General features: G+C 49.6%; 1 protein-coding gene across 4 annotated transcripts in view; it reads right to left on the reverse strand.

Moving 5' to 3' along the window:
• PRRG3 (proline rich and Gla domain 3) overlaps window positions 1-3,722 on the reverse strand; it is a 10,567-nt gene extending 6,845 nt beyond the window's left edge. The window contains exons 1-2 of one of the 4 annotated variants that reach the window (XM_036086727.2): window positions 3,570-3,722; window positions 138-176 (exon numbers count right to left, since the gene is read on the reverse strand). In XM_036086727.2, coding sequence (XP_035942620.1) covers window positions 138-144 — 7 coding nt within the window. In that variant the 5' untranslated portion in view covers window positions 145-176; window positions 3,570-3,722. The other 3 variants (XM_036086731.2, XM_036086725.2, XM_036086726.2) reach the window with 3 other exon arrangements.
• Between the last annotated feature and the right edge of the window lie 15,670 nt (window positions 3,723-19,392).

The raw sequence follows: 19,392 nt of genomic DNA on the forward strand, positions 1-19,392 counted from the left end.
CTCTAACTCTCTATGTCTCTGTCAAATAAACAAATAAAATCTTAAAAAAGAAAAAGAAAGAAAAGTGAACAGGCACCTTTCCTGTGAGCCCCTGGGCATGGCCCCTCACCCCTTGGCCTGGGCCCTGGCAAACTCACCTGCCATTGTTCCTCCCTCAGACCCAGCGTCTCACTTGCCTGGCAAAGGAGAAAAGCAGAGTCACAATGAAATCACACCCCAAAGCCTACAGGGCACCCTCTTGGCCCTGGGATGTGACTCCCACCCCCGCTGGCCTGGTCAAAGGTCAAAGGAGCACCTCATGAGGCAGGTCACCCCCTGTGCCACTCACAGCTTCCCATCCTTCCCCAGGCTCTCTTCCCAGAGCTCCCCGAGGCCCAGCACAGCCCAAAGCTAACCTTCCAGCTCTTTGCCCCATGAACAGATTCAGAGAGCGTAGAACACCTAAGGGTTGACTTAATTCTTAAAAAAAAAAAAAAAAAAAGGGAAAAAAAAACCCATCCTACAGGCCAAGGTTCCTCCTTCCTCACTTCCCTCAACAGATCTTTGCACTGTTGAGTCGGAAAGGACCTCAGAGAGACAGAGAATTACGTGAGGTCAAGCACATCAACAGTGACAGAGACAGGACCCAATTTTTGGAACTCAGTTTGCTCACAATGGCAAGTCCCAGATACCTCTAAGGACAAGCATGTTCCTTGAAATCGGGCAGCACACGTTGAAGAAGCAGGTAGTGGCCAAGCTTAACGCGGGGAGCAACAGCCATCTCAGAAGTCTCAGCCCAAACCCCGGGGCCCCGCTGTTTGTCTGCACCGGACAAGGCACTGAGGATCTTCTGAAACTGAGACGCTAACTCAATGCAAGTGTTGCCTCTCATGTGAGCTATTGTCCAAAAGCCTTGCTCCTGCTCAGGAATCATCCTGCCATTACGTAAACCGTGGCCACAGCACAGTGCGCTCCACACCACACACTCCCACTCACACACATATTCCAGAGCTCTGCCCAAGCTGTCCACATCTGGGAGCAATCACCCCGGTGCCCCCCTCCCCAAGCAGAAGCTCTGGTTTTATGACTTAACTGGATGCAAGACACCTGAACGGTGTAACCCGTCGTGCCACCCTTTTTGCCTAGGCTGCCAGGAAGTTCAGTGTTAACATTGACCATCAAGCGCAGCTGTTGAGCACATACGCTTCTCCCGTGCAGCGTGGCACACGCTTTTCTATCTATGTGTTCAGACCTCATGTATGTTTCAAATATACCTTCCAATCCTTTCGGCAAACAGGTAGGCTATAAATCATAAATAAAATTAAAGCTAAAGGAAAAACAGCAAATCTAACATCCATCTATGGAAACACCATGTCAAGGGGGATTTTCTCTCTTGAACCCCACAATGATCCCACCCAAAATTATCAGTGAGTGAATGTGTCAACAGATGGGTCTACCATTGTAAGAAAAGTTGGCCCTTGATGTTTTAAGAGTGAAGACGGACTATTTATCTCAAAACTCTGCTTCATTACTGATCTCTGGGTTTCCGGGGGGCGGGGGGGGGCATGCCAGTCACACGGTGATGGTGTGGGTGTGGCACGCCTAACAGCAAGGGTTTTCATTGAATTAAAAACGGAGCTGTTGTGTCAGGGTTTGAAAAGAATGAGTAAAGGCTGTACTAATAAGTGAAGACGGAAAAACATACATTTCATTGCCTATCAAAGAGAACTGCCGTGTGATTTTTGTTCATTTTTATGTGGAAAAATTACATAACAGCTTACATATAGCCACCTCTTGTCCCAAACACACCTGACTTAGATGCATGCATATCCGCACAGATCATAGCCACGAATGCGTGCTCTCCTGACACCTGCCAAAGTTATTAGTTCATTTTTAAGCTGCAAACAAGCCAGGAACGCCCCCCAAACAGGTCACAGGGCGTGACCTACTCCATTAATAATTCTGTAGCCACCATCACTGCTGCTGCCTCCCCCACCTTCCCCAAAATTTAGCGCCTGCTTCTTCCCCTATAAATACACCATCAATAGGGCGTTGCTATGGCAACAGCGAGGAAGCGTGAGGGCTCCACGACAGAGAATGCTGCTGCAGTCACGCATGTACATGTCCCTCCTACCCCTGGTGGATACTGTAAGGCTGATTGTAGGCCGAAGGAATTTTTAACCCACTCCCCCCAAGAACACAGCTGAATCCTGAAGGCCTGGAAAGGAAGGCAGGCAGGGACGGGCCGCCACAAAGATCTTCCTTAAGACCCCAGCCTAGGCTGAAGCTTCCAAATCACAGCACTCTGAAACATCGCTCCCAAAGTCCCTCGCATGGGGACAGGAGGCCATCAGAGCACCGGGTGTCCCAAGACGTAGCCTCCAAACCACTTCTCCAAATCCTAGCCCTTTTCATTCCCCTCACTCAGAACTGGTCGCCAGGAAAGACTTCTGGGATCGCCAAAGCGCATGACTCATGAACCTACCCAGTGACATGGAACTCCCAAATTATGCTCAAACTCAAACTCTGGGCCCTCCTTGTCTCCTTGCACTCATGCCAGCCCTTAAAGTGCTCGCCCTTGCCCACCGTCGCCCTCCAGCTGCGCCCTGCCCAGGAACTCCAGCTTCTGGCCCAGCCACGCTCTTCTCCTGGGTCTGCTCAAGACCCCCAACGCCTTGGCCCGGCCGGGCCCTCCCCCAATAATGCCCCGCGCCCAGTTCAGGGGCCCTGGACACCGAACCATGCCCTCGGGGCCGGGGCACCCGACCCAAACGGCCTCACCGTTCTCTGGGCCCAGGAGGCGGCCGCCCTGTTTGCGCACGCAGCCCGCCACCTCGCTGCGGCGCCTCTTCCAGCAGGGCCCCTGTCCCCGCCCACCTGCTCCCCGTCGGCCAAGCCCCCGGCCCAGCCCAGCCGTCTCCTCCCTCCCGCCCTCCCCGCCCGCCGCCCTCCGGCCGCCACGGGGGCCCCCGTAACCGGCCCGGCCAAGGCCAGGGCCGAGGTGCGCCTGGAGCTCCCGCCCCTCGCAGCCGGGCGCCCGGGCCCTGCCCGTTACCTCGGCACCCCCCTGCCCCTGCTCTCCTCTGGGGACTCCGCCGCTGCCCGCCCCCCACGCCCTGCTGCGCCAGGTCTGGCCTCGCGCCCCGCGCCTTGCGCGCCACCCTCGAGCGCCACGACCACCGTGCCCTGATCGCCAGGCCGCGATCGTCGCGCCCCACCGCGCGCCGGGCCGCCGGGCCGAGGACAGGAGAGGGCTGGGGGCGAGGAGAGCGGGCCGAGGGGGAGGGAGGGCAGGCCGGCAAGCTGGGCCGGAGGGGCGGCGGCGCGCACCGAGCACCGCGCGCCCGCGCCCCACTCCGCCGGCGCCGCCCCTGCCCCCGCCCGTGCTGCCAGGGGGCGGGGCCTGGCCGGCGGGCCCGGGCGCGCCAAGTACCCCCAGCCAAAGGCGCGGGCCCCGTCGTGCCTCCGGGCACTGGCCCTCGGAAGCCCGGGCGCCGAGGCGGGCTGGGGCGGCCGCGCCCAAGGCCCACACGCCAGGGGCCCCGCGCAGCGCACCCCCCCCCCACCAACTGTCCCCGATCCAGGCTCACCTGTCATTGTGGCCAGCCCGCCCCCGAGTGCCAGCCGAGAAAAGAAGGGGGTCGGGCCAGCAGCCTGGGCCCACCTCGCCGGGCTCCAGCCGGCCCGTAGAAGGGCTGGGTTGAGGCTGCGTTCTGCCAATGACTGGGTGACCTTGGCTTCTTCACTTACCTCCTCCCCCCGCCCCCGCCCTGCCCCAGGACGACAGGCTTCTCTCCTGTCAAATCTGGTAAATGGGGAGAATCCTGCCTCCCTCGCGGGGCTGCAGCGAAATAAAAGAGGAAATGGGCTTGGGAAACTCTTAAGGCGCAGAAAGGGAAGAGGAAGGGAGCGCGGGGGTGGGGAGTGGGGCAGGGAGGGGTCTCAGGAGGCCCCGCTGCGGGAGGTTCAGCATGACAGGACCAGACGCTGGTAGATGACACTAGTCCAAGGAGAACCACGCGACGAGGTGGACTGCTAAGGGAAGGCAGGACCGTTCTGGGGGAGCTCAGGATCTGGGTCTGCCAAATCTTCCGAGGAGGCGTCCAGTGCACCCTGCTGGGTTTTCAGGGTTCTTTTTGTTCTCGGAACCTCTGGAGCCCACCTTGCAACTGAAGTGGGCGCCTTTCCCACCCTTTTCCCCATTTTGATGTTTTGGGCAGGATGATCCTGAGAAGGCATACCCGGAACTACCCCCACCCTGCCGCCAGGGTCGTGGAAAATAGGGGGGGAAGGCCTCCATCACCTAGGGCCTCTTCCAGTCCAGCTCCCAGAGCTGAGCAGCCCCTCTGCCCCTCTCTGTCCCTGCCCTTCTCTCTCCTCCCCTTTCCCCCGTTCTGGGTGCTTTGCCCTCCACCCCTGCCGCCTGTTCTCAGAGTCTTCCCCTGGCTTGCTTGTCCTTGCAGGGCTGCAGGAGCCCTCTTTGCCCAGGACAGCCCCTCTGTGCCCTCCTCGAGGAGGATCTTGATCTGAACAGCCTCTGGTCTGCACCAGGATGGGAAAGGCTTGGCCACTGGCTTATCCGCCTTGGTGAGGCACCCCGCAGGTTGGTGCTCTAAAGGACTTTATTTTCCAACCAAATTGCACCTCCCCCAGACTACAGGTGCAGTCCAGACCCTCATTATCTAAATCCTAGAGAGATGCTCTGGTCTCCCTGTGAGCCTTCACTCTCCTCCATCTCCATCACACCCAGTGTGCACCCTTCTCTTACTTGCTACCAAGCGGTGTTGGTGATCTCAACAAACACACCTTGGCACACATCAAAATCACAGATGTAGGGCATTAAGGATTGTGGGAGGACCCACCTCCAAAAGAGTGTACATTACAGTTGCTAATAATAATAAAAGATGGCAAAAGGCAGACCATATTTCAATAAAAATTCCCTATACATTGCAAGAGAAAAGACCTTTTTTACCCAACCTTGTCCTAATTTCTAACCTGTCTCCATTCCTGATCCATATCCCATCGGGCAGAACCAGCTTCATGGGTGTGTTCCCTACACTTGGTTTAAGTCTCTGCTGTCTCCATCTTGAAATCCTTAATTCTTAATACTTTTTGAACAAGAGACCTGGATTTTCATTTTGCACCAGGACCCACAAAGTATGCGGGCCATCTCACCCATTGGTGACAATCTCAACATCCTCAATTCTATCCCAGCGTTTCAACCACCCCACTGCTCTTAAGATTCCTCCCCTTCCCCTCTGCAAGCCTTGGTTAGTTCTTCCTTTCCTCACCTCTCAACTGCACTGATTCCACCATCTTCTGCCACATGGCCTCTCCCCAACCCCATCCCTGTGTCTCATCCTTTGGCTAAGACAAGTACCCTCTTCCGGGGTCATTCACTCTTGGCACCTCATTCCCTACCCAACCCTCATCCATCCCAGAATTGAACTCCACTGCCCCCCATCCCTTTATATCCTCACCAAGCCTCACCCTCTCCCTGAGCCTAAACACTGATCCTTACCCCATAAGAGCCTCAATGCATCTTTGCAGATGGATTAACCAATCAATCAAGTACGTGGGCTGAATTGTGCCTCCCCAATTTACATGTTGAAGTCCTAACTCCTTTACTTCAGAATGTGACTATATTTGGAGATAGGGTCTTTACAGACTTCATTAAGTTAAAAATGAGGTTATTAAGGTAGGCCACACTCCAATCTGTCTAATGCCCATATGAGAACAGGAGATTAGGACACAGGCACACGGGAAAAGGCACGTGAAGCACGTGAAGACACAGGTAGAAGGCAACCATCTACAAGCCAAGGAGAGAGGCCTCTGAATAAACCAATTCTGATGACACTTTGATCCCAGACTTCTGGCCTCCAGAATTGTGAGTAAATAAATTTCCTTTGCTTAAGCCAGTCTGTGGGACTTTGTCAGGGCAGGCTGAGCAAACTAAGATATCAAGTATTTACTCAGTGCTATTATTTTGCCAGGTAGTATTCTAGGACTTGGGATTACAGGAGCCAATAAAACATACAAAAGCTCCTATACTCGTGAAGTTTAGACAAAAAGAAAAAAGAAAAAGAAGTCAAAGATACGGGATGTTGGGTAATGACTAGTGCTATGGAGAAGAATGAAACAGAGAAGGGTCTTTGGGGCGCAGAGTATTTAGATACAGTAATCAGGAAAGACCCCCCTGAGGAGATGGCATTTGAGCCAAGATCCAAAGGATTTGAGGGGCCATACTGTTCCAGGCTGTGGGATCCACACATGCCAGAGCCCTGGAATCAGGGGCATGCCTGGCACATCCTGGGGGCACCCAGGAGGCTGGTGTGCTGAAGTGGAGGGACTGAGAGAGGAGGACAGTGGGGATGAGATCAGGGTGGCCACAACAGAGGCAAGAGATTGTGCAGGGCCTTGCAGTCCATTGCAAGGACTTTGGCTGATAAAGTGATGTGGAAAGACATTGAGGGGCACCGTGATCTGATGTCTATTCTCATACAAGTTATCAATGGGGTTGCTCCCTGAGAACAGATTAAAGAGAGAAAAGAGTGGAAACAGGGAGACTATTTCGGGACTCCTGAAATAATCCAGGTAAGAGACAATGGCGGTTTACACCAGGTGATGCAGTGAAACATTGAGAGGTAGGTAGATTCTGGGTAGGTTTTGACCACAGATTGGTATCAGGCTACTGCACAAAGACAGAAGTCAAGGACAGCTCTCATGGTTTTAGCCAGAGGAACAGGAAGGATGGACGTATATTTACCGAAGTGAGGAAGACAGTGATGGAGTCAGTTGGATAGAGGAATGTGGAGTTCAGGGGCAATATCAGGGCTGGAGATATAATTGGAGAATAAGTAGCAGTATTAAAAGTCATGAGACTGGATGAGGTCAACTAGGGAGTGAGTATAAAAAAAGCAAAGCAACCCATGAACTGAGCCCTGGGTAGCCCAACATTTAGAGGTGGGACAGATGAAAAGGAACCAGCAAATGAGACTGGAAAAGAACGAGCAGCAAGATGTGGGGAAACACTGAAGAAAGTGGATCAAGAAGGAGGGATTGGCCAATTCTTCAAATCCTACCAACTGGAGTAGTAAAAGGACAACGAATTGACCACTGGGTTTAGCGATGTGGAGGTCATTGGTGGCCTTCCAGAGCAATTTCCACAGAGATGTGGGGCCTAAAGGTGGATCAGAGTGCTTCCAAATCAAGAGTCGGGAAAGAGAAATTGGAAACAGTGAGCGCTGACTGATGACTCTTTTGGAGAGTTCAGCTGTGAAGGAGAGCAGAGACATAGGAGAGTGGTGGCTGTAGGAATATGAGGGAACAAGATAAAAGTATTGTTTTAATGTGGGAGAAATTACAGCATGGTAACATGTTTGTGTGCCAATGAGCCAGTTAAGAAGGAAAAAGTTGATGATGCAAGAGACAGATGCACAGATGCAGGGAGGTGGGAGAGGTGATGCTGGAGCTTGGAGCAAGTATCTTCTGGTGGCTTCTCTTTTCTCAGCAGAACAGGAAGCCAGGCCACTAGCTGGGAGTGAGGGTGGAAGAGGAGAATCGGTGGTTTAAGGAGAAAAGGCTTAAAACAGTGTTCTGGGAGACAAGAAGGCTGGATGCTCTATGGAAATGTAGCATGATTGCTAGGCTGCGTTAAGGGCCCACTTGAGGTTTAATGGCCATTAACGTGAAATTACTCAGCATGTCTCCCTGGTTTTCACCAGACACGTTCAATCTCAGGGGTGCAGACCCAGAGTAGGTAGAAAGTTGGATTTTATCAGGGTTGAATTTTCCTACATGAGTACAAAGAAATGATAGAGGGACCCGGGAGTTTTGTGTGGTTCTAGGGAGAAATGAGGATGACTGGTCATGGATTAATGGGTAAGGAGAGAAGTAAGGATTGAGTCAGCATTTGCTGAAGGGCAGTGAGAAAAACACTAGGATTATTGGTTGAAGGGTCCCAGTGGCAGTCAAAGGATTGCTGGAGTTCTTATAGTTCTAAAAGGAAGGAGCTGGCTTTCAAAGGTTGGGATATAATGGAGATTGTGGAGATGTGGTGGTGACAGATAATGGCAAGATCTTAGGATATGACCACAGAAGTTAGGAGGAGGGAAAGAGTATCAGGGGAGAGCAGGTCAAGAGACTGAGAGAACAGGGGTTTGAACCCTTTCTGTGGATATTGACATCACCAAGAATGTGCATATTTAACCATTCTTATACCAGAACCCTTGAAGCCTTATCTCCTTCTCAATCCCTCATTCCATTCCTTGGCTTTATCGTGACCCTGAGGGGCATCCCATTCCTGAGCCTCACCTGTTCCAAGAGCCTCCCTCCTCTCTCAACTTCATTTGTCCTGAAGGTCACCCCACCACTGAGCTTACACCCTAGCAAGTGCCACACCCCATGTCCCAATCCACCATACCTTCCCTGAGCCTTGCTCCTGAACATTTCATTGAGCACCTACTATATGCCAAGTGCTATGCTTGGTGCTGGTGACATAAAGGTGAATCAAACAGACCAATGTCTACCCTGCTTCCATTCTGGTTGGTGAAAAGAGACAATAAACTAACAAACATGGAGGATACCTAAGACGGCAGTTGGTAGAGATACAATGGAGGAAACCAAAGCTGGGAAGGGGGACAGGGGGCACCAGGTCATCCTGATTCTAACCCATGCCTGGAGCCTCTCAGTGTGTGGGCTGCTAACCCCAGGCAAGCTCATGGTGACAATGTGTAGCTTCATCCATGCCCCCAGAGTCTCCCCACTTCAACCCTAGCACTGACTCTCACCTCACCCCCTCCGTGGGCTTGACCTCCAGATCAGCCCCCAGTGACATTCCTGATTCTCATCTATTCCTCAGCCCTCAACTGAGTTTCATCATCAAGCTTCATCTATCTGCTCCCTCAGCTTCATGTTGCCCAGAGGCTTACTTCCTCCACAAACCTCCCCCAGCCCTGACCGTCTCTCCTACACAGTGTCTCTCTCCACTCCGTCCCTCAGCCCCACCCCACCTTGGACCCAGACCCCATCTGATCCTAGGTTTATTCCTGAGCCCCAATACCTCCTCCCTTACTCCTATTCCAGGTCTGACTCTGTCAGAGCAGCTTCTGCCTTCCCAGCTGGTGTTGGACTGCCTCTCAGCAATCGGCTCAAGTGCTCAGAATCCCCCTTCATGTGGCCCAGCATGTTCCTTGGGGAGACAGGGCCTGAGGGTTCAGGGTCCTGGCAGTTTGAGGACAGCTGAGGAAGTGCCCAAGATTGGAGGCTAGTCTTTCCCTGGGCAGTCATCTTCCCTTTGGCCACCTGCCCTGACAGGAGGGTGGAGGAATGTCTAGACCAGTATTTCTCAAAGATTTTGCTGTACAGGACTGGGGAACCAAAGACAAGTGTGGGTGGCCATCATCTAGCCCATCACAACCACACATCCCTTCTGTCCCAACATACACACACGCGCACCCTCCTCCGGAAAAAGATGCTTAAGCAGACAAGTAACCTCAGCCCCGGTGCATTTCATTTTCCCTACTGCCACCTCCTGGACACAGTGGACACTGTAGCCACCACCAGGACCCCCGCAGGTGCATTCCTTTCCTGTGCCGGTCTTCTCTGGGTCCCATTACCACACAAGTTCCATCAACCATGCTGGAGGGCTCCCAACTGAAGTCCAAATAAATCCCTTGCCCCTGGCTCTTATGTTTGGGGGTGGGGAGCCAGAATCATGCCAGTGTTCAGAAGGGGACTGAGCCTCTTGTCTGACTGGAATGCTCACCAAGCAGCAGAGGTACCAGCCACCAGCCTCCGGTCTTTGGGAGCAGACACTTAAGGGAGAGGATGCTGATGAAAGCTATGAGAGGCCCGATGACAACTGTGGTGGTCAGAATGCACAGAGCTCCAGCCGCAGTGGCCTCCTGACTATTCCAGGAGCACCTCAGGATGTTTGCACTTGTTCTTCACTCTGCCTGGAGTTCTCTTTGTTGAAAGTGTATCACAAATGTTCACTGAGCACTCACTATGCACAGGTATGTTCTAGAGGCTGAGGGCACAGCATCCAAGTCAACCGAAGGCCTTGTCTGCATGAACGGTGCAGTGAGGGAAGACAGACGACACATCAATAAATAAGCACAATGTAGATCATGTTTCATCAAATCTGAGATGGCATCAATTGCATGACCTAGCAAGTAAGCCATGCTTCCAATTAAGCCATGATACAACACTTTCTTACCACATATAATTTTTATTTTGTACTTATTGAAAGAGCTCTGTAGACTTCCACCAGACATTGATTTTTACCATAGATCTCTCCGGTACTTGCATAACCAAGGAAAATATAAAGCAAACTAAATTGGTTAAAGTAAACTTGCTGCCATTCAGAGGCCAACACTCCCGAATCATTTTCTGACCAAGCCTTGTAGATGGCAGTATCATCAGGAGTGTTGGGGAGGAGGCCTTTCTTTAAATAACATATTTTTTTAAGCCTGCAGTCCCTAAATCAGGCTTTGGAATTCCCAGAGGCTTGCTCACTTCAGACTCCTGCTTAGGGCATACAGCTGATGACGTTTGATCTACCACCTCGGCACCACTCTCCACCCTGCGCCCATAGCCGTTGGTTCCTAGAAGTTAAAGAATTAACTCCCTATTGTCTCGGGGATTTCTTCTCAAAGAAGAACACTGACACTCACCCTGCAAGTTTTGATGTTGACACTTTTGATTGGTGCTTGCCTGGCAGCATTGTAAATGAGAGTCATCTTGATTTCCGAGGCTGAAATGGGAACGAAATGGAAAAAAAAGATGTTCCTCTTAGCATGTCAGATGGTGATAAGGCCTATGGAGAAAAATGAAGCAGAAAGGGGGGATGGGAAAGGCTAGGGGGTGAGGGATTGCAATTTTTAATTATCTGGTTAAGGAAGAACTCACTGAGAAGTCAGATTTGAGCAGTATTTAAAGCAGGTAATAGAGATAGCTGTACAGGTAAGAGAGTATTCTGGAAACCAGGAACAGCAAATGCAAAGGCCCTGAGGCAGGAGTATGTTTGGCACGTCTGAGGAACAGGGAGTGCCAGGGAAGGCGCTCCACGGCAGCCTGCCTCAAGTCTCGGTGGGATGCCCTGTGATCCTCCCAGGGGCATTGAAAGACGGACGGTCTTGTGAGGAGCTGTCACAAGACCCTTCCTCACCTGCCTTTCTATCTGGTGCGAGGCCACCACGAGGCAGTTTCTCATCCACTTGCCTGGTTCCGGTGAGGGCTGGGACTTCCCGCCGTGGCCCTCCCCACCTTTCGGGGACAGTGCCAACTACACCAGTGTCTTGCTCAAGTATGGAACTGGCTCCTCAGGGCCAGAGCACCGGCCTCATGTGTTGCCTGTCACCTGATCCTTGTGGAACCTGAGGCGGGGAGCTCTGTGTGGAGGAGTGTCAGAGGAGACCACTCCCTCCTGCTCCCTGCTTCCAGTTACTTCCCAGCCCTGGGGTGCTTTCCTTCAGAGCACCTGCCACTCCCTGCTATCTTTCTGATTCATTCATGTTTCCTTGTAGCCTGCCTGCCTCTCCCACCTGACTGTGGTCCGGACTCCTTCCTCCTTTTCTAATCTCGTTTCCCACCACACAGCCCAGGAATTGTATTTTTTTTTCAATTCTGATCAAAAAAAAGTAATATGCTCCCGTTGTGGCAATTTTAGAAATCCCACCAGCCAGTAAAGCCCTTATTAAAATTTGTGTATATTGCCTTCTTGTTTTTCACTCCACAAGTCTGATTTTACATCATTTAGTTCATACGATGTAAAGACTTTTTTATTTCCTTTGGTTTTATCTGATTATGAAAGACATAGCGTGAAAAAAAAAGAAAGACATAGCGTGAACATTATTAAAATATTAAGACAAAAACGTACATACATAAAATAGAAAGTTAAAATCACCTCTAATCCCACCACCTGGTGAGAATCACGTTAGTATTTGGTGTCTATCCTTCTGATATTTTCTTCTACATATATATTTTCTCTCACATACACACAAAGGAATTGTGAGCTTTTTCCCCCTCAACAAGGTCTCGCAAGCTCGTGGGCGTCTCTCCTGTCACCGCAACACAGAGCATGACTGAGTCAACACCTCCTCATCTCCGACTTCTCTCCTGCTTCCTATTCCTAGTGCTCTCTTTCCCATTGTAAACAATGCTGTCACGACCTTGCTGGAACACACATCTGAGGCATTTGACCATTTTCTCCCTTTGCTGTCTCATGCTTGAAAAGGCCTTCTCCGCCCCCAACATTTAAAACATTTATTATTTTCACTGTACATTTTTATGTTTTCATCAATGTAAGTTTTTTAAAGATTTTATTTATTTATTTGAGAGAGCTTGAGCTCGAGAGCACAGGGGGGTAGGGGGCGGAGGCAGAGGGAGAAGCAGAACCCCCCCAAGCAGAAGGCCTGCCTCGGGGCTCGATCCCGGGACTCCAGGATCATGACCTGAGCTGAAGGCAGACACTTAAGTGACTGAGCCACCCAGGTGCCCCAACATGTAAATTTTTAATCTGTCCAGAATTGAATTTGGTTTAAGACTTAAACTAGGGATTCGCTGTATTTTTCTGTTTAATATTTGTGGAGCACCATTTCTCCAGCAGCGTCGGAGAGAAGGCAGGGCTTAGGGGGCTAGGGCCTCTACAGTAACCACTAACTGTCCCCCACCCTGCATTTCTTTCATAATAACTATTTCCTGAGCCTTTGAGAGTCCTCCCCCGAGATGCTCCCCGTCCCACCCCGCCAAAGATTCACCTCTAAAACAACTCTGGAGCCTCAGCTCTGACACAGGGAAGCACCAGTCCTACCACGTCTTTCTTCTGTATTGTTGGCTCTGTTTCTGGTCTAGTCCATTCATCTTCTTATTCCAGTCACACGCCGTGAAGACCAGGGGAACTCTAATGCACTGGCAATATGTGGTGGGTCAAGTACCCTCTCAGCCCTTGCCCCCAGTCATTTCTATTTCTTTCCCCCAAAATCTCATTCTTGCTTATTTACTCCGCCATCTAAACTCAGGAATAGTTTCATCAAGTTACAGAAGAAAAATAACACCATTGCTATCTTGCTTGTAATTGCTTTACATTTATGGATTAAATTGGGAGAATACCAATATCTTTACAATGCAATTTTTTTCAGTCATGCTCTTGGTATTTCTCAGGACCCCTGGCTGCCTCAGCCAGTAGATCATGTGACTCATGATCTCAGGATCAGGAGTTCAAGGTTGGAGGTAGAGATTACTGAAAAACAAACAAACAAGAAAACCGGAGGTCTTGGGGCGCCTGGGTGGCTCAGTCATTAAGCGTCTGCCTTTGGCTCAGGTCATGGTCCCCGGGGTCCTGGGATCGAGCCCCGCATCGGGCTCCCTGCTCAGCGGGAGGCCTGCTTCTCCCTCTCCCCCTCCCCCTGCTTGTGTTCCCTCTCTCACTGTGTCTCTCTCTGTCAAATAAATGAATAAAATCTTTAAAAAAAAAAAAAAGAAAACCGGAGGTCTTAGTATTTCTCTTTATTTTCCTAAATCTTGTGTGATGTCCTTCAGTAAGGTTGTCTAGTTTTCTTCTTATTTCTTCTATGTTCTGCATATTTTTAAATGTTTTATGTGTAGTTTACATATATAAACATTATATATGTTTATATGTAATTTATATTTATATAATTTATAATTTATATATATTTATATATAAACTACACATAAAGCATTTAAAATATGCATATATAAGTATTCTACTGTACATTGCTTATATTATATATTAACATATATAACATACATATATTTCTTGCAGTTGCAAGTGGGATCTTTTTTTCTGTCTGGTTATTGTTGGTTTATGAGAAAGGTGCTGAGTTTTGTAAAATTATCTTGCATTCAGGGGCGCCTGGGTGGCTCAGTTGGTTAGGCGACTGCCTTCGGCTCAGGTCATGGTCCCAGGGTCCTGGGATCGAGTCCCGCATCGGGCTCCCGGCTCAGTGGGGAGCCTGCTTCTCCCTCTGACCCTCTCCTCTCTCATGCTGTTTCTCTCTTGCTCGCTCTCTAATAAATAAATAAAATCTTAAAAAAAAAAAATTATCTTGCATTCAAACAATGAATCATGGAACACTACATCAAAAACTAATGATGTAATGTATGGTGATTAACATAACATAATAAAATTTTAAAAAATTATCTTGCATTCATCTGCCTTGCTAAAAACGTTTCTTAGTTTTTTAAGTAGGCAATCATAGAATTTGCAAATAATGATAAATACATCTTTTCCTTTCCAGTATGCATGCCATTTGTTTCTTGTTCTGCTCCTACTACGATGTTCTGTCCTTGGGTTTCACGGCAATGCCTCTGACTCAGGATGCATAACAACGTTTCACCTACCATTGGTTCAGATACATTTAATTTATCATGTTGATGAAGAACTCCTTTATTCCCAGTTCACTACTACTTGTTATTTTAATCAGGAATAGAGTTGAATGTGATTAAATAACTTTTGTTTATTTGAAGTATTTTTTTAAGGGATACAATTTCATTGCTTGGAGGTTTCAAAATGTACCTAACAATTCCTCAGGGAACTGGAGGCTTAAGTTTCTTTTTTTTTTTTTAAGATTTTATTTATTTATTTGACATAGAGAGACACAGCGAGAGAGGGAACACAAGCGGGCGGAGTGGGAGAGGGAGAAGCAGGCCTCCCGCTGAGCAGGGAGCCCGATGCGGGGCTCGATCCCAAGACCCTGGATCATGACCTGACCCGAAGGCAGACACTTAATGACTGAGCCACCCAGGCGCTCCAGGAGGCTTAGGTTTCTGTTTCTCACTATTGTAAATGATGCTGTGAATGAAAAAAAAATTTTTTTAAATATGCTGCTGTTGCAGCTATTCTCCTCCTCCTCCTTCTCCTCCTTCTCCTTCTTCTCCTTCTTCTCCTTCTCCTTCTCCTCCTTCTCCTCCTTCTCCTCCTCCTCCTCTTTATCCTTCTCCTCCTCCTTCTCCTTCTCCTCCTCCTCCTTCTCCGCCTCCTCCCCCTCCTTCTCCTCCTTCTCCTCCACCTTCTCCTCCTTCTCCTCCTTCTCCTTCTCCTCCTTCTCCTCCTCCTCCTCTCCTCCTCCTTCTCCTTCTCTTCCTTCTCCTCCTCCTTCTCCCCCTTCTCCTTCTCCTCCTCCTTCTCCTCCTCCTTCTCCTTGTCCTCCTCCTCCTCCTCCTCTTTCTCCTTCTCCTCCTCCTTCTCCTCCTCCTCCTCCTTCTCCTCCTTCTCCTCCTCCTCCTTCTCCTCCTTCTTCTCTTCCTCCTTCTCCTCCTTCTCCTCCTTCTCCTTCTCCTCCTCCTTCTCCTTCTCCTCCTTCTTCTCTTCCTCTTTCTCCTCCTCCTCCTTCTCCTCCTTCTTCTCTTCCTCCTTCTCCTCCTTCTCCTCCTTCTCCTTCTTCTCTTCCTCCTTCTCCTCCTTCTCCTCCTCCTCCTTCTCCTCCTTCTCCTCCTCCTCCTTCTCCTCCTCCTTCTTCTCCTCCTTCTCCTCCTCCTTCTCCTCCTCCTCCTTCTTCTCCTCCTTCTCCTTCTCCTCCTTCTTCTCCTTCTCCTCCTTCTCCTTCTCTTTCTCCTCCTCCTCCTCCTTTTCCTTCTCCTCCACCTCCTCCTCCTTCTCCTCCTCCTCCTTCTCCTTTTCCTTCTTTACATAAACAGGAAGACAAGTGATTGACCAAGGTTATCAAGCAGCACTTATGTGTATGAGATCGGGGCTGGGGTTTCAAGTGTGCTGGCCTTTCTGGTTCATAAATCCAGAAGCCTAGAAGGGGTGGAAGTTCGTGGAGTGAGTTGGGGTTATAACACTTTTGTAGCTCCCAGGCCTTTGTCGTGGCTGTTTCCTAACCCTATAATGTTCACTCCACCGCCCCCCCCACCAACCTTCTCTAACTGGTGACATCCATTTGGAGCTGAGACCCAGTAGAAGCCTGCGCTGACATTCCCTGCCAAACCACTGCTTGCTTCCCTTAGAGCATCTCTATTTCTTTCTTCTTGTTTTCAACATACATCTGACAATTGCCCACCCTAGGCCCTGCACTTGGCGAGAGTGGGGAATCAATCTCCTCCTTTGCAATATAGTTCAGAGGTGGGGGCAGAAGCTAAATTGTCATTTATTCAATATGGGTAAATCTATTTACTTATTTATTCAAAAAATCATATATGAATAGAAGTTGAGATGATTTGTGTTGTTACAAGAGTTTCTAACAAGGGAGGAGATTTTAGTTAAAACAATGTACTAAGATTAGGACAAGAAACAAGAGGCATACATATTGGAAAAGATACATTGCAAAAAATGTGTCATTTGCAAGTTCTATAAAGGCCTGCTTAGAAATCTAAAGTGTTATGTAGTGTGGGAAATGATGGTGGGAACTTCAGGGGCGGAGAGCAGTAGATGGATTCCAGATCAATTTTGGAGGTAGAGCCAACAAGATATGCATGCTGGGTGGATGCGAAGGGTTTAGGAGAAAAAAGTAGTTCAGAGTGACCCTGAGTGTATTGGTTGGCTAGAGTGCCACAAACTGGGTGGCTGTATCAGTCAGCTGGGGCTGCCATAACAAAATAGCACAGAATAGGGCTTCAACAAAAGACATCTATTTTCTCACTATCCTAGAGGCTACCAGTCCCAGATCAAGGTGTTTCAAATGCGGTTCTTGCTGAGGGCCGTCTTCCTGTCTTTTCACTGTGTCCTCACATGGACATTCCTCTGTGTGTGCCCAGTGAGAGAGGAATCTCTGATGTTCTTCTTCTTATAAGACCTATTGGACTAGGTCCCCACCTTCTGACTTCATTTAACCTTAATTACTTCTTTAAAAGCCCTCTCTGGAAATAGTCACATTGGGGTTTAGGCTTTCAACACATGAATTTTGGGGGGACAGAGTTCAGTCCAGAACAGTTACTTATACAAGAGAAATGTATTGTCTCACAGTTCTGGAAGCTAGAAGTATGAGATCAAGATGTTGGCATGATTGTTTTCTTCAGAGGCTGTGAGAGAGAATGTTCTCCCCCAGGTTCTAGTGGTTTGCTGAAAAAAATTTGGCATGCCTTGAAGTATAGAAGCATCCCCCCAACTTCTGTCTTTATGTTCACATAGGACTATCCTTGTGTGCACATCTTCAAATTTCCCCTTTTTGTAAGGATACCAGTTTTACTGGGTCAGGGGCCTTCCCTACTCCTGTATGACCTCATCTTGACTAATAACATGTGCAATGACCCTATTTCTAAATAAGGTCACATTCTGAAATACTGGGGAGTTAGGATTTCACCATATGAATGTTTGGGGGACACAATCAATCCATAACCCCAATTTCTAGCTTAAAGAGTTAGATGAATGAGGGTCCCATCTACTGAAAGAGGAAAGAATATGAGGCGGGCTTGTGGGGTCTTAAAGATTTTGTTTGGGGCATATTAAACCTGAAATCTCAATAAGGTATCTAAGTTTTGAAGTATAAATTGGGCAGTTGCTTATGAGTCTGGTTCAGTAAAGGAAGGTGGTGTGTGTGTGTGTGTGTGTGTGTGAGAGAGAGAGAGAGAGAGAGAGAGAGAGACTTGTAGCTATGGGACTGGAGGTAGAGAAAAGCCCAAAATGCAAGTTCTATGCCTTCCAGGGTTTAGAAGTCAGGAGGAAGAACCAGCAAAGGAGAGTGAGACGGAGCAGCCGGTGAGGTAGGAGACGGTGGCAACAGAAGAGAGGTGCCATAGCATCCTAGAGAAGGGAGTGTTAGCAGAGAGCTAGAGTAACAACACTCGGGCAGAGAAGTGCAGAGTGAACTTGACAACACAGAGTTCATTGGCAACCCCTGGTAAGAGCTATTTCAGTGGTAGGAGTCGAGACTGGATCTGAGGATGTTGATGACTACACTGGAGAGAGAGAGGAAGTGGAAAGGGAGCGGAGAAACGTGGTGCTTGCTGGGGAGGGATGTGGGAGTTGAGGGAAGAGTTTTGTTCAAGACAAGAAATATTACAGCAAGTCTGCATGGTGATGAAACTGGTCAAGTAGAGATGGGGAATCAGGTGATGAGAGAGAGAGGGACCTGTGGGAGAGGATGGCATTTAGAATGCAGAGAAGGCATTGGCCTAGAAAGGAGAAGGGATACTTCTGCCATTTTAGCTTGAGGAGAGGAGGAAATGTTGAGTACAGAGGTAGACCGGCTGAGAGGCTTGGTGATAGGATGATGAGGGAATTTCCATTCCACATATTCCAATTTCTAAATCAAACACGGATGGGGCAAACAGGAGGGAAGTGAGAAGACATGAAGACTTTGGGAGAGAAGTCACCATTCTAGAATGGGACTGGCAAACACAAAATATGGAAGGCCTTCTGAGCATTAAGCTGTGCCTAGATGAGGCTGGAGATCATAAATCCATAGTGGTGCACAATCTGCCAGCTTGTGTAATTCTCCCTAGCAGCACAGAGACACTTAAGTGCAGGCACACAGAGGACAAATAGTTGGGTTCATGCAAAGTTGGGGATTTGCCAGCGATTGTGACAAAGGAAAGAAGGGACAGGAGTGACTACATGATGGACGGTGACTCTGAAGGTACTCGGAGAGTAGAGAAGTTGGAGATACCAGGGAGCTGACCAAGGGCTGGGCCAAAGTCTTGAGAAAAGAATTTTGCCGGCATAGGGTCTGGCCCGGAGTCAGCGCTCAGGAAATGTTAGTTGATTTGGTCGCAAGGGAGGCCACTAGAGGGCTGCAATACTGCAAATGTACGCCAGGGGGCAAGAGACGACAAGGAATGAGTCTGACCAAGCCCCGCCTAAAGTTCGGGGGCCTGTGGCCAGAGCTCCAATGACCCTTCTGACTGCTCTAAGCTCCCCTGAGGCATGGGCGTGAGTGGTGCTGCCTACCAGCTGGGGCCTGCTGTTGGTGCCACCAGATGGCTGGTGGTGGCATGTGTAAGGCAGAAACAGAAGAAACCATGAGCCCCAAGACACAGATAAGGGAAACATCCTTCATTGGTACCAGTCCTGTGCTCCTGGCCCATGTCTGAGCTCTGTCCAATGCCCCAGCCTTGAGAAACCACAGGAAGAGACCCTGAGTGTTCTCTTGGGTACCCTGAGGTATGGGCAGCTGGCACCAAGAAGCTCAGCCTATGTCCTGGCCCTGAAGAGCCATCAAACCTCCTTCTTGAGGCTGGTACCATGGTATATGGCCTCACAGGCTGGCCCCAACCTCAAGGGCCCCTAGAGTTAAGTGTCCAGAGCCTGGACGTGTGTTTGTGCCCACGCAGGGGCCTGGGAAGGCTCTGGTGGAGAGGAGAGAGCTCACTGCCCGACAGCTTTTCCCTGATACCTACATGCCCAGCCCGTGCTGGGTCCGTGAGACCATATAAACCATCTAGCCCTCTGTTTATTCATTCACTCCCTTGTTCATTCACAGTTTCCCTGCTCCTTCTGTGTGTCAGTGGAAG

This window comes from Halichoerus grypus, chromosome X, assembly GCF_964656455.1.
Source record: "Halichoerus grypus chromosome X, mHalGry1.hap1.1, whole genome shotgun sequence".
Lineage (NCBI taxonomy): Eukaryota > Metazoa > Chordata > Mammalia > Carnivora > Phocidae > Halichoerus > Halichoerus grypus.